Here is a 15,140-nt window from a genome sequence, read left to right on the forward strand (position 1 = left end):
AGGCTTGCCCCAAGTCACTTGTGCTTGCAGGGCTTAGAGCTGCTGACTGAAGCACAGGTACCTGAAATTGGCCTCCTCCCTCCTGCGGTACCTACATTTCAGGTGGCCATGCTCATGGCTCGCAGGGGCTACAGTCCTCAGGGAGCCTGGCACTTTGCTTCCCATCCAGCCTCCCTGGGTAGGTACCTTGGTCTGTGGTGTGGCCTCTCCTCCTTGGGAAAAGCAGGCTTAGAGGAGTCCATGGCAACTTGCTCACGTGATGTGCACTACCTGATGACCAACCGAGCAGTAATTAGCAGGGTGTGCGGAGCTGGCAGCCTTCCCCTCCTTACCCTGCTCCCAACCTTGGGATGCCCCCCCCCATCCCTGCTTCCTGGGGTGCTTCGTTCTGCGCTGGCGCTAAAACCAAACCAAAGCTGAAGGTAACCGGTACCTGGCGTGACGCTGCCATGCGGCTGGCTCCCACCTGTGCCCAGGAGGCTCAGGCTGCCTCTTGAAAAGATTTAGAAGAAATGAGCCAACCCAAAGCACTAGTTTCATGCAAAAATGCTAGCAGTCACATGCAGCGGGGTAGCAAACAGATGACTGCTTTGTTGTTACAAACCCCTGGGCAACTTGCTTCAGTGGTACCAGAGGAGAATTTGGGCTACAGGCATTATTTTATGTTTTTGAAGCAGCAGCCCACATCGCTCTGGTGCGTGGGGCTGGCATTCAGCAGGCTAAAGGCTTCAGTGCTGTTAATCATTATTCACTAAGGCAGAAGCTGTCTGGAGCCAGGGGTGCAGCGTGCAAGCTGGAGGAAGAGATGACAGCTCAATGAAAGAGGTTCAATGGCTTGTTCTTCATGTCCTGGATACCTGGAATATTTTCCTTGAACTTCCTGCATTTACTCAAAAGCCCTACATTATTTTCTGAAGGACATCAGAGATAATTTTATTCATAACAGAATAAATTCTGTGACTGTCTGTAAAAGAATAAATGAAGAGACTTAACACAGCGGAGGATATGGAACATGTCACAACTGTGGCATTTCATTGAATATGCAGCATGTCTTTCTCAACTTAAGTGAATTGAAGAGCTTTAAATATATTCACTAACTCTTGTAACCACAAAAAAAGTAAAGCAAGTGCATTACTGGGGTGGCAGGTGTCAAGTGACTTAGCATTTTAACATTTTCATTATGCTTGGGAACAGTACACAGAAAAGCAAGCCAAGGATTTTTCCTGTAAATTGTGTTAGATTTCTAAATGATACGTGGTGAACCCAAAGCCAGCGCAAGACTGGTGAATTGGAAGAGAAAGCAATAGGAAATCATTGGTTCTTTTTTTACCTCTGGGTGGCAAGTGTGTAGGCACGGGCAGATGGCTTTGTCACAGTTGAAGTTTCCCTGTCCCCTCCCCAGCCCCTTCCAAAGGAAGGGTTGACCCCACTGCCCAGACCCCCTGGCTTTGGAAAGCACTGGGGGAGGGATCCCAGCTTTTTGGGACCTCTTGGTGAGTCTGCAGTCTCAGGGAGTGTGGCAGCAAGCAACCAAAACCCTGATGGATCTGGCCCGGCACTGATGCTGCCGAGGGGGTGGCTGTGGGTGGGCTGGGGCAGTGCCAGCCACCTCGGCGGGATGGGGGAGCTGCTGGATGTCAGGGAATCGGTGAGGCTGTGGCATTGTGCTCGGGGCTGCTCCCACCTGGCGCCAGTCTGGTGTGTGACTTGGGTTTCTCTTATAGCTGGGAAGTATTGGGTAGCAGAAGGAAAGGCATGGGGAAAGGGGGCCTTTCTTGAGGCGAATGTATCGCAAGGATGCAAGCAACGATGCTCACAAATAGAGCGAGCAGTGATCTCCACTGTTAGAGGGAGATGGTGATACCGTGACTCACCTCTACAAAAGCTGCCTGTGGGTTGGTGCTGGCAAACTGGGACTGGCAGCTCTGCTGATGGGCATCCGTGCACAGACCTTGGTGGGACTGGAGCTATAACTGTGGAGGATGGGTTAGCATGCCGAAAGACCGAAGGCTGGCTCTCCAGAGCTGTGGGAGACATGCACGGCACTGCACTGAAGCCCCAGTCTTACAGCCCTCCAGCTGCAGAGGTCCTGCACCTCCCTGCCTGGCTCCCACAGTGCTGGAGCCCACGCCAGCCCCTGCGTGCTGCTCCACCGACACTGCCCAGCCTTGAAACACCCACTCCCTTCCCAAGCACCCAGCAAAGCCGGCGTGGTTCGCAACCTCTGCTGAGGTGCCGATGCCAGCACAATGAATAATATGGGGCTTGGTGCACCTCAGCGCCCGCGGCACAATGCGCCGGCTCTTTTGTGACTCCCTGACTCAGGAGCTCTCTGCATCTGTTCGAGGCTGAAGTGGCTCTTGGGCTGTTTAAAGGTTGAGTGCTACTGCTCCAAACGACGGAAGACAGATTCGGTTAAATAAACACAGGGGCTTAGAAATAAATTGAAGGTTACGTGAAGAGCTGGATCAGAATATAATGTTGCCAGACACATTACAACACGCTGATCTGAATGCGGCTCTCCAGCCATATTACTCTGAAATGTGCTTTGACACATTCCCTGTAAGTCCCCGCTGCTGTGGAGGCGGTGGGGAGGGGGGGGGTGTTGGGCAGTGGGGGGCTCAGATGTGGGCTGGGGTTGGGAGGGAGAGGATGGATGGCATCTGACCATGAACCCCCAGTTTAATCAGGAGGAAACTTATAGTCGTCCTTCTGCCTGTTAATTACTTCACATTTAATTTTTTCTCTCTACTACACCCATAACTGCGCTGTAAGTAGCTACACAGGGTCTGTTGAAGGTGGCATGCATCTCCTGTCGTCAGCTCTGGACGTCTTCTAGCCCCAGTGCCCTGCCATGCAATATAGCCTTATAAAGCTATATCCTTCCCTAATAACTGAAGATACTGTTTTACTGTCTGGGAGATTGTTTGGGTTTAATTCCAGGAGCTCAATAGCTTTCTGCGAGGCAAAGGCAGTGCACTTTGGTTTAGTTCTTGCCCCCTATAAATGAGTCTATGTTCTGGATGTTGCTTTTGTAGTGTTATAACGATTTTGATTTAGAAAGCACTATTTTTGGGGTGCACTGAAATGGCCACAATAACATAACTCTTATCACACTGGTACCAGCCTGCCTTGCACGGGTGCAGCTAGTTTTCATGCTCGTCGGTGTAAATGCTTTCATGCTGGCTGGCTCAGTAGTAAGGCAGAGCCGTAACTTGTGTGTTGAAGCAGTGCCATGGCAGCGGTGCTGACCTGCGCTCAACAATCGCTGGTGGGGTTAGGGTTCAGCGTGCTGTTTGTTCTAGGTGTCTCATTGTGGCGCAGACCTCCTCTTTATGCCTGCGCGAGTGCACCGATAATCTTCTGGCTGAGAATAGCATTATGTGAAGTATGTTTATGCTGGCGTCGGAAAGAAGAGAGTCCCAGTGGATAGACCAAAAGATTATTCTGCTGTGGCTTAGCCTCGTTTTCCACTTGTCTCCCTTCACAGCATTTCACACCATCCTGACTGCTTGTCTTCCCCAAGGTGAAAATTCCAGTTTAGCCCACTGAATTTTTGGGTGGCAAGAACTTTCTGACCAAAAAACGTATGGCTTTTTGTTGTTGTAAGAGAGTGTTTTCTGCAAAACATCTGCTCTTTGTTCTGGAGAGATATACAGACCTCTTCCTTTCAGTTTCTCAGGAATGTTTCAAAGCCAGCTGGTCAGCTTTCCCTCTGCCCTTAGGTGGGGAGCCCTCGGCAGCACAGGGCTGCTGCCCACCCTGGGCCCCGCATGGCGCGTGCCCTCCCACCCCGGCTGCTAAGGCAGGAGAGCAGAGTCACCTGCCTGAGCTTGGAGCCATCAGTGTGCTACTGCAGGCAGGAGGGGGATCCTGCCACAGCCTGTCTCTGTTTGGTGTCGTCTGAGGGGTCTGGGTCCATAACAGAGCTCCCCAAAGGCTGGGCAGGACAGCAGTGGTACAGGGGAACAGCTGATGGAGTCTGATGCAATACGGCACACTGTGCCCAGCACTCTTTCAGTGCCTTTAGTGCCCTGATCTCTCCCAGCAGATGAAGAGTGGGCTGAGAACTCAGCATCTCACTCCTCCATGGAGAAGTTCGGGACCCTTTTGCAGGAAAAGTGTTTTGGCCAATACCAGACTCCAGAAAAGACCAGAGTGCAGGAGAAGGCAGGGAAAGAGAATTTTGTGTGGAAGGAAGATTCCAAACTTCTAAAAGTTCACAAAACACCTCTATCTGGTGTAAATGTGTGCTGCTTCATTGTAGCAGAGTGTAGGGTTATGTTGCTGATTGCCATTTGTCACTATGTTTGCTCTAATGGCTTTTGTATATGTCAGTCCTTGGGAATTTGGGTATGAACTGGGATCTTACTGGGCTGGGAGTGGTGCAGTTCTGGCCAAAATTGCCTTCACTTAGTCTGTAATACTGTTCTCAGTACTTGTCTTTCCATGGTCACAAAGTGTCTGTTTGGATGCCCCAGCTCAACCAGTTTCATACATATTCCAGAAGGCCATAAAATCATACTTGGGGCTTATTGATCCCTCTTATTACAACCCCCAGAATACACACCTACTTTTAGAGAGCCTCATTTGTTGGGTTCTTGCTGTTAGATTCTTGTGTGTTCTCTGCTCTGGTTTAAAGAGGGAGGAAAATCGCCGGCTTTTCTGTTTGTAGTGGAAAAATTGAAGCAGGTGCATTCAGAGGGCACAGACACCTGAGGATGAGCACAGAGAAATCTACTGCATTTTAGAAACTGTGTTATGTTTGAAGCAAAGCTCCTGATTTTTCAGGGTTTTCCATTGTTTGGACAAGTGGGACAGGAAAGGCAGCCAGAGTCTGGCTGTGGCAAGTGCTGGCTGAGCAAAGGCAGCAGGGGCTGCAGGTGCAGCCCAGCACTGGCTGCCCTGGGATCCCCTGAACATCCCCCCAGCAGCAGAGGAGCACGGAAGGAGGGGACCTGGCTTGCGCTGCTCACCGGAGGCAGGTGCAGGATTAGGTGTCTGGCGAGGGATGAGGCTGGAGTGGTGTGAAAGCAGAGGCGCTCCAGGTGCTTGCCTGTGTCAGTGCTCAGCCTCCCTGGCACACTGGGAAGAGCTCTGCTGGCTTCTGCAGGTCAGGGGAGTGCGGGACTGGCCTTGGAGTGGGCTCAGTCGTGGTGCAGGTTACCGAGCCAGGAGGAGCCCTTTCTCCCTGCCAAGGCAAAATCCCTTGTTGGTGTGAGGAGTGTCTCCTTGGCTGGGATGGATGTTCCCAGTGCTCGGCGGTGAGTGTGACCCACCTCAGTGCTGGACTGCAGGATGCTGCCACGCTGACGTCCTGGCACACAGCTGGGCTCAGGCTGGGGGTGCATTTTCAGACGTTGGCACTGGGGGAGCGTTCCTGTGGGCTGCTGCCAGTCTCATTTAAGGAAAACATCCACCGAAACCCATGTTGCCAGCTGTGTAGCCTCTTCTGACTAGAAAAGAAGTATCATCATACCATTTGACTTTTTCTCTTAATGCTGCCTTGGTGGTGCCAGTATAAAGCCAGTGTATAAAGCAACACTTTCCTTGGAAAGTTCTGTCCATTTGGTTGTATCTCTTACAGTTTCCCAGTGCGGGGTTGGTAAGGATAAATACTGGGAAGTTATATTTCAAAGCTGTATTTCCACACAGCCCTGGAGCAAACCAGTAATGATACGAACAGAGAGCTATGTCTTTGGTGCTCACCATGCCAGTGTAGGACCATTACACTAGCTCAATCATGTAACTGACCAGCCAGCTTAAAATGTAAATACCCAGGAATTAAAATATAAATGCTTAAGTAAGACTGCCCAGCAAATAAACAGCCCTTGCTGTGCTGGGTGGGCCCTGTCACCATGCTCAGGAGCCTTTGGTGCCCGGAGGGCAGGCCAGGGCTGGGGGGGGGTCTGGGCGTGCTGGGTGGCCAAAGTATGGAGGAGGAGGAATGGATAGAAAGAAGTGGGCAGAAAAAAGGAAAGGGGGACGGGGGAAACACCACCAGAGAGGAGGCAATCCTGGCAGGGGTTATCTGTGCCTTGCTAAGTGCCTGCTGCCTGGTTTTGGGGCCGTCTGTCCCCTGTCCATGTTGCTGCTGGGGCTGAAAAGAGGTGCTGGGGACAGCTGTGCCGGTCCCTTACGTTTCCATTCTGGTGCTCCACGGGGCAGGGCACTGCCCGGGGCAGGACCGGGCACGGGGAAGGTGCCAGAAGCATCTGCCTCCAGACACCGGCAAAGGGCGTCTGTGGGGACCCCGGGGTTTTCAGCGCAGGTGGAGCAAAGCCGAAGGGACCGCGGGGGGGGGGGGGGGGGGGGGGGGGGGGCATGGCTGGTGGGGCCGGGAGGCTCTCGGGGAGCGGGGAAACGAAGCAAAGCCCTTTTGCACCCAGCGACGGGTGTCCCCGGGGCTCCGGGCGAGTGGGGCTGGGCCGGAGGCCGGGCGGGCCGGGATGCGGCGATCTGCGGTGACACCGTGTGGCAGGTCCCCGCATCTCCGCCCCGGCAGCTGCGGCAGCTGCAGCGACCCAACAATGGGGATTTTAGAAGGAAAAAAAAAAAGAAACCCTCACCCTGAATCCTCTCCAAATACCTTCTGAGCACAGACAAATGTCATTCAGCGGAGAGACAGAGCGTGCGGTGCTGGGCACGAGCTGCGGATCCCTTTCCTCCCTGCTCCCAGCAGCTGGCCTGGGAACAGCTCTCCCAGGCTCCCCGGTCCCTCGCAATGAGGCAGATTCAGGCGTTTCCCAGAAAGGCCTGCCCGGATCATCGCAGCTGATACAAGATACTTTTATTTCCCTCTTCCTGCAGTACTCAAAAGTGCCAAAAGCAAGCTGATTTCTGAAGGACAGGGGCGTTTTATCTCTGACTCCAGCAGGTACGAGGCTCTAGAGAGGAACCGTGCCTAATGTGTACAGCTACACATATTCTTAGAAAAAGCCCTTTCTCCTTAGCCCCTTCCAGCCACAAGGATTTGGCATGGCAAAGCTCAGCGCTGCCCGTTTTGGGGCCGAGGAGCAGAGCGGTGCCCCGCTGCCTCCAGCCTTGCTCTGTGGGTGCATGGGGCTGGGGGGCCACGGGCAGGTGGGGGCTCACCCAGCCTGCAGCTGAAACCAGCTCCTTATTCTTCCTGAGTTAAAAAATGATGTTGCTCATTATTGCTGCGACAAACCCATCAATAAAAGGAGGGAGACCTTTATACAGTCCTCACAGAAGGGGCAGAAAACGTATTTAGGAGGACAAATATCCTCCCGCTCGGAGCAGCGGCAGGGCCCTGTGAAGGCGCTTGCTGTGCATGGAGGATGCTTCTCCTCTTCGGGCCCTCGGACAGGCAGAAAGCAGAGCTAAAGGAAGATTTAGAGCTCAGGAAAGAGCCCCAACAATAGACAATGGAGCCATTTAAGGGACAACAAACAACTTTATGCCCTGTGAGTTTGTCCCATTGAAGTCACGGGGTGAGCGCCACGGCGGAGGGGAATGAATGGGTGTTTTACTCTCCATTTCAAGGGAGCCAGGATTTTACCCACTGTGCGGCCACTTCAGATGCTGTGGCATTTATTTTTTTTCACAGGATCAGGGCCAGAGAAAGAATGGGAACAAAAGCATCACATTTTCTGTCAAAAAGGAAGGAAGAGAGAAAGGGCTTTAAAATAAGGCACAGCTGGGAAAATATGAATATTCTGTCTAAGAAAGCCAAGCTGAAAGGGACTGAAATTCTCCCAGAAATGGCTCCGAGACTAGTCTGAAGGCAGAGGGCCATGGCAGCCCCTCTTCCAGTGCATCAGGGGTGGTGGGTGGTGGTGGTGGAATGGATGTAGTGCTGTAGTTGGTGCAGGCTGGTAAGCTGAGATCTGTGCCCAGCACTGTTAATGGCATGCCTTGCCCCGTGGGCTGGGGGCGTGGGGCTATCTGTGTCTCAGGCACCCCTGGATTAAGAGCATTTGGCTGGAGCAAATTCTGTGGCTGTGTGCTGTGAGTGAATTAAGGCTGGTAGCACAAGCAAGGGCAGAAAGTTTGGGATGAAAACATTACAGTTACAGGCTCTCATTTCCTTTCAGTGTTGTTGTGCTGCCTGCCTACAACTCAGCGTGGTGGGGTTTGGTAGCAGTTTTGTGTAGGAGCAGTAACGAGGTGACATAAAAATAGGTTCTTCTGGAGACAGGAAAAACTAGAAAACGTTTCCTTCTCTAATTCCGACCCTGGCTGCCAGATGAAACAGGGTTGTGCTCTGGTTCGAAGCACAATGGCTGCTTTACTGAGGGTGATGCTTGGGCTCTTGGTCTCCCTGACTTTTGTTTGTCTTCTTTTTATTGTGTTGTATACTCTGGGAATGAGCTGTGAGAACTGGAGAGCCTACAGGAAAGTTAAAGGATTTTCCTGGAGTTTAGAAAGTTAAAAATAGAAATAATTTGAGAGAAATAAAACCCCAACAAACAGCAAATCAACAACCAAGCAAACCAAAATTGAACAAGAGCAAAGCTAGGAAGGGAGAGTTGAAGATGTCGGGTGTCTGATGGGGGTGTGTGCTGGAGGGAGATGCACTGCTCTGCTCCCTTTGGGGCTTGGTTTCCGTAAGGACTCCAGCCCGTTTTTCAGGTATTGCAGGCCTGAGCTTGGTTCCACAAATAATTGCTTTTAATCAAATGGTCATGGGCAAAAGATCATTTTCCCTGTGCAACCAGTGATGGCAAAATCACCCAGCCATAATCAGCACCAAAATCCACCTTCTCCCTCTCACCAGCTTTATTGTTGGTGCAGCCTGGGGTGGGCGCTGCCATTGCCCCTGTGGCAGGGCTGATCCTGCCCGGCAGCAGGGTGCTTTGGGCATCTCTGTTGGGCGCTGCTGCCGCCAGGCGAACACCCCAGAGTCACCTCTCCCTGCACCCGCTCCGGCAGCTGCTCTGTGTGCGAGGTTAATTAGCGCTATTAATAGTGAATGCTCTAATTGCAGACATTTAGTGGGAGACTTTATGATTATTGTTTTCTGCCACAATTGTGCTGAACACTTGGGTGTCTCTCTATTAAAGGAAATAAAGCCGTAATTAGTCACAGCCTAATCCCAGCGCTGGCAGGAGACCTGTGGGGACGTAACGACTGAGTCTAGAGCAAGGAGGTCCTTGACAGATTCTGTCATTCCCTCACTCACTGCCTAAGTGATGTGGGGTTTGGGGTGGATTGATGTCATGTTGAGCCCAGACCGGTGGGTTTGACAGGGAAGTTTGCACTAAGCGAGGCTACCAGGGTGTGCACACTGACACGAGCTGTGGCGTGCATCAAAAGCAAACAAAGCCTTAATAATGCACCTGAAAAGCCCCGGCTGGGTCAGCTCTCCCTCTGTAGAGATATGGTAATGAACTTCTCTTCTAAGTGAAATTAATGCACAGATTGTATAAGTATAGTAGTCCTACACCGCATTATGTGATATGAAGATGTGTCTGAGAGTTTCATCTCTACTCTGGGTGACACTATTCATGCAAGTTTATCTCTTTTATGGATTTGAAGCTTTTTCAGATACATATCAAAGACCTTTCCTTGCTTCCAACATGAATAATATATGCTGGCACAGCTTATAATAAATCATCTTGGTTCCCTGCGCAACAGTGAGTGAGCAGGGCTATTTTAAGTACAGCCATCTGCGTTACCAACCATGGTCAAGATCGTAAAACCATTTTCTACCTTCCCCCTGACAGGCCCACTGGCTCTGGGCATGTGGTGTGAGTCAGGCTGCAGCTGGGTGCCTCCAGACTGTTGGGCAGGGGTCAGCCCACCAGGAGATACAGGGGTCAGCCCACCAGCCCGGCAGGAGATAGCCAGGGGAAGGGTTCTCTGGCTTTTCTTTGCCTTCGAGACTGAAGAGTGTGGGCGCCTGGCTTTGCCTCCTTGCCTGGCACTGGCTGTCACAACCAGGAGGGTCCATCACTGGTGGAGGGGACACGGATGTGGTTGCATTTGGCTTTTCCCCGGTGCTGGGGCACACCGTGATCTGAGAGCATCCCAGCACTGCTGAGGGAGCCCTGCCATGCCCACCTGCCCAGCTGATGCCTGAGGTGGTCCTGGAAAGCTTTAGGGAAGCTCTTTAACGCTAAAAGCTTATCAAGCCTAATGGGTTTGAGTGGTCTGAGGGCAGATTAGAGCTGGGGGGGGTGGTGGGGGGGAGCAGGGAGCTGGGAGCTGGGCTGAGAAGGGGCTGGTGGATGCCTAAACCATGTTCTCCTTGTCTGCAGATCTAACCTTCACCCTTGGGCTCTTCTTCGCCCAGCCCCAGTGCTCCCAGCTCGGTGCCAGCACAGGCTGGGGGCTCAGCAGCACAGCAGACATGCACCCACTCCCACCCGTGGGACCGGCTGAACCCCCCTGGGCAGGTGACACGCACACATTCGTACCCTGATGTGATTTACATAAAAGATTTTCCAAGGAAAAGCTTGCTGTATATAAGTTGAGATAGCATTCTCCTTAAAAATCAATTATTTTGAGTTTATAGAGTGCATTTTATATTACCTAATGTGCTGTAGCCAGTATCTGTTGATTTCAAGGATTTTTTTTATTTCACCTTGGCATGTCTTTTATCAGAAATCATTTTGAAACTTTTTAATTTATGGGCTTTTATTGCAATACTCAATTCATCCTGAGTAGTCTATTATTAAGTGTTCTAGAGGCTCTTATTGTCCTTTATCAGAGGATTGTATCTCTGTGCAATTCATCTGTAGTCATTCTTCATAGAGAAAATCTTTCATATTAGGTTTCTTTCATCATTCGATGACAACTCTTGAATACATCATTATTCAGCAATGGGTTTAGAAATTATATTCATTAGGCAATTTTTCATATAATCTGATTTTATAAACTGTTTCTTTTTATTATCTTTTGATGGAAAACAGTAAATGCATCTGTCTGTTTTGATCCTCTCTGATAACAGTAATAGAAAAACTAAGTAAGGACATCTTATTGAGGAAACGGCCCAGCTGCCTTTCTTATATGCACAGAACCAAAGGTTATTTAGCACGAAGCAGAACCCGCTGCTCTATCCAGCGTGGTGTGCTGAGCACAAATACCCAACCAGTAACGCTGCTGGGCTCCTGCGTGCTTGTCACCCCTCAATCGACTTTGTTCTGCAGGTGGCTTACGGGGTGACAGAATGGCATTCATACAATAGTAATAATGATAAAAAAAAAGTAGGAAGGAGAATCAGTGAGTTACACCAACATGTTTGGAACTGGGGTTTTGGGAATGTGTCCCCTTTCCCCAGCCAGGTAAGGAAGGCGCAACTTATGCTTGCAACCACCACAAGTCTTGTTCTGCTGGAAAGGAGATGCTCTGGCTGCAAGGCAATGGGTTACTGAACTCCTCCTGGGGCTTGAGCGTGGGGAAGGTGAGGGGCTGACCCATCTGGGCATGGGGACAGGCAGGGGGGAGCTGGGGTCTCACCAAGGTGGGTGCTGTGCTGTGAGTGAAGCATCAGTTGTCCTCTTTGGACCTGAACATTGGGCCAGTGTGGCACAGGAGGGAGGAAGGGCACCTCCAGCTGGAATCTGCACCAAAACAACAGCTACTCTGCCAGGTTACTGGGGGAGTTGGGCATGTCTCCTTCCATGTTCTTTTTTCCCTCTTTCCATTCTTGATCCACTCATTTTCCTTCCTCAGATGTCCTTGGTTCCTATTCCCACTGCACTCCACCCATCAGCTCTGGCAGCAACTAGGAAAAATGGAACTGAAAAGTAAAAAATGGTGCCAAGCACACCACCAGGTTTTCTCATGTGCAAAGGTGGGTTGTGTCCACCAGAGCTGTAAATCAGATTTCTTTTAGAGCATCATAGGAAGTGGCACCGGCTGGCAGTCCAGCTGAGGGCTGTTGAGGGGGGAGTTTGGGGGTCCGTGATAGAGATGCTGTTTCTTTTTTTTAGAAACTTGTGCTTTTGCTTTATAATTATGGAAGGTCAAATCTCCGTATTTCTTTCCTCCTCAGAGAGCTGGGAGAGGCAGCCAAGCCTCCCTGCTGCTCTAACAGGGCTGAATAAAGCAACCACACCGCTTTATCCCCTCCATGCTGCCAGACCGTGAGGTCTGTGTGGCACCAGCAGAGGTGCGATGCCAGAGATGTTCATCCTGGCCTCAGACCTGGCTGCCCTTTTTGGGCCATCTCCCCATTTCTGGGCGGTTAGAAACGGTTACTTAAAACAAAACATGACTTTGTTACCTGGAGAAAAGGAACCTGCCTATGAGTTGTGCTTGCTGAAGGTAGGTCAGGGCTGGTGCCTCCCCAGGGATGAGCCTTTCACCATCATAAACCTGAGTGGGGTTGAGGAGACCAGCTTGCCACGTGGCCCTGGGCTTTGGCAGACCCACGCCTGCTGGTCCTGATGGCTGCCAAAGGTCAGAGATCTCCAGAGGTCACAGCCCCCCATCCCTAGGCCCTCCTGTTTTGCTGTGGTTTGAGCATTTACTTGCAGAGTAGTTATGTCTGCAATGCATCCCTGTCCATCTTCTAGAGGAGCAGGACCCAGTGTGATGGGGGACCTGAAAGGCAGGGTGCAGATTCCCAGGTTGTTGGTTTTTTTCCTTAAAATTTTAATTTAAGTCTATTTCTAGAAATGTGATAGAGAAGCAGTGACTAAACTAAAGCTTTTTGAGCCTGGCCGTGGCAGTTGCAAGCACACTGTGGCCATCCCCTTCTCCTTTCCTGGGAGGGGAAACAGCATCTGCTTTTTTGGCCCCCAGGGAAGAGAGGCAATGCTGGAAACTGCGGTGCAATCCCCTTTCTTCTCTCACCTCTCCAAAAAGAGGAGCTGTGGCTGCCTGTGCAAGCATCCTTGGTGCTTCAGCCCAGGCTGCAGGAGGGAGGGGGGGAGGCTTGATGTCTTATTTAGCTCGGTCGTAACCAGCCTTCAGTGACATGAACCAATAAAACAATGTTGATTCAAAGCTTAGTTCATGACGCCCCTAATCCTACTACAGATAGCAAACAGATAACAGAGACGCTCTAAATTTCTGTAGTTTATTTGAGAATATAGAGGGAGATAATGTACTGCAGGGCAAATACATGTTATTGCTTTAAATACAAAAATAAATCCCCATTCATTTAAAAATGTTTAAGAGGTGTTTCCCTAAGCAGGACTTATCTGCGAGGCTGTTGAGTGTAACAGCTTTATTCCCTGCTTGCCTGGGTAGCAGGCCCGGCGAGGGAGAGGAAGATGAAGGTTGCCATCTCCCGGCGCGCGGCGACGCTGCACGGCGCTGCTGGGCATCGCCAGCAGCAAAGCGCCATCGCAGGGCCCAGGACCCACAGGTGCACCCACATTCCCCACCCTCACATGCTCTGGGGAGACTTCGGCATCCCCCTCTTGTGTGTCTGTGTGCCATCTTCCCCCCCCCCCCCCCCCCCCCCCATCACACGTAGCTGTGTTTATCTCTGCTCCGCTCTGTCATGCGAGGAGCTCTGCTGATGCGCATCATTCCTCGTCGTGGCTTTGCCTTCTGCCCACGAGCTTTTCTGCCCCTGTGTGCAGATGGCACCCAGGCTCAGTGAGAGAGATCAGGAGCACTTTTTGGAGCGGGTGATGGCAACCTCTCCATTTCAGTGTGGCATCCCTCGCTTCAACCTGTGACCGGCTCCTGTTCTGGAAAGCAGTGATGTGCAGGAAGAGGGCAGGGATGGTGCTGTGCAGGGAGCCTGACCCAGTAACAGACAGCTCTGTGTGTTCCAGGAGCTCTGGGCTTTGGGCAGCCCTTGATGCGTGAGCATCAGCTGGGGCACAGTGGGCTGAGGCTGCCTCTTGCTGGGAAGGGGATTTAGGGTCTGGGGGAGTCTATGTTGTGCTGTACAAACACTCTACCCGGTCTCAAGGGCTCATGCTTTAGTATCTGACACCGTCCCTTCCTCCAAAACGATAGCCTTGGTGGCGGTAAAATTCTCCCTTGCAGGGGACATTGATGGGACCAAAGATGTTGCGTGCAGAGCAGATCAAAGCCACTTGTTTTGATTTGGTTTGTGTCTTGTAAATCAGCAGAGCTGCTTTTTTTCCGGTGCAGGTGCTGGTTGCAGTTCATTTTGACTGTGCACATGAACCCTTCTTATTTCAGTTCCTCTTTGCAAGTGAACTGAATCAAATTACCTGGGCAAATATTTGATACGTAGTACTTCTGTGTGTGTTGTCAAGTACACAGGTATATAATAAGGTATGTATCCCGGGGCTTGAACCTCTGATTTCCTATGGATTTTAACACTTTCTTGGAACCGCCACAGAAAGATCACAGCAGGGACTATGTGATAGACAAGAGGCAAGCTGCCCGTCGCTTCTCGGGGTTGCCAGGTTAAACCACAGCATGGGACATCTGATCTTCTTGCAAGCAGATTAATGAAACGGTGTTTTGAGGGATGGAGCAGGTCACCAGCCAGGGATAGCAACTGCGCCTGCACGTGCCTTGGGTGAGCCCTGCTTGTTCTCCACCCGAAGGAAGTTTTTTCCTGGTCCGAGATGCCAGACCAGAGCATCCCTGATACCCAGCGCCCGGCCGGCACCGCCTGGGGCGCGGCACTAGAGGGAGCCGGGCCGGGTGCCCACCGCTTCCCTCGCCTCGGCTCTCCGGGCTCCTTCCCCCCTCAGCAGCTTCCCGGGGGCGTCTGACAACCGGCTGGTGCTCCCTGACCTGTTCCGGGGGAATGTGCTCAGAGGTGACCCGGCTTGCAGAGCTGGTAACCATCCCAAGGACCCTCCCCCAAACAAAAAAAAGATGCCCAAGCTCTTTTCCATATGAGAAATTATTTTTTGAGAAAAGTTGCTTTTTCCTGTATATTTAAAAAATGTAAAGCTTTGCTGAAAATGCACATGCTGGGGGTAGTGCTGACAATCTGTAAATGTTTCTAGTTTTTACCAAAGGAACCCTGCTGAACTTTATCTCCATTTTCAAATTTCAGACCTTGAAGTTTCTAAAAATGATGGCTGATAAGATAAAGGTACCTCCTTCATCTCTGCTTTTCCATTTCCCCTTAAATCCAATAACATTGCCAAAAAGAAAAAACCTTTAATGTAAATTATATATATAGCAACCTTTTGAGTGAGTGAGGGTTTAAAGAAATGAACGTTTTTTTCTGCCCATGTGGACTTTTCCGTCGGCATTGCTCCCATCCCTCAAGGGCTCACGTG

The 15,140-nt window shown here is 51.1% G+C and overlaps 1 protein-coding gene across 1 annotated transcript in view; it reads left to right on the forward strand.

Moving 5' to 3' along the window:
* The first annotated feature begins 1,618 nt into the window (after nt 1-1,618).
* PAX1 (paired box 1) overlaps nt 1,619-15,140 on the forward strand; it is a 36,202-nt gene continuing 22,680 nt past the window's right edge. Inside the window, exon 1 of the mRNA XM_040612214.1 lies at nt 1,619-1,648. Within this exon, the coding sequence (XP_040468148.1) occupies nt 1,619-1,648 (30 nt within the window). The remainder of the gene's footprint in view (nt 1,649-15,140) is intronic.

This window comes from Falco naumanni, chromosome 12 (assembly GCF_017639655.2).
Source record: "Falco naumanni isolate bFalNau1 chromosome 12, bFalNau1.pat, whole genome shotgun sequence".
Taxonomy (NCBI): Eukaryota; Metazoa; Chordata; class Aves; order Falconiformes; family Falconidae; genus Falco; species Falco naumanni.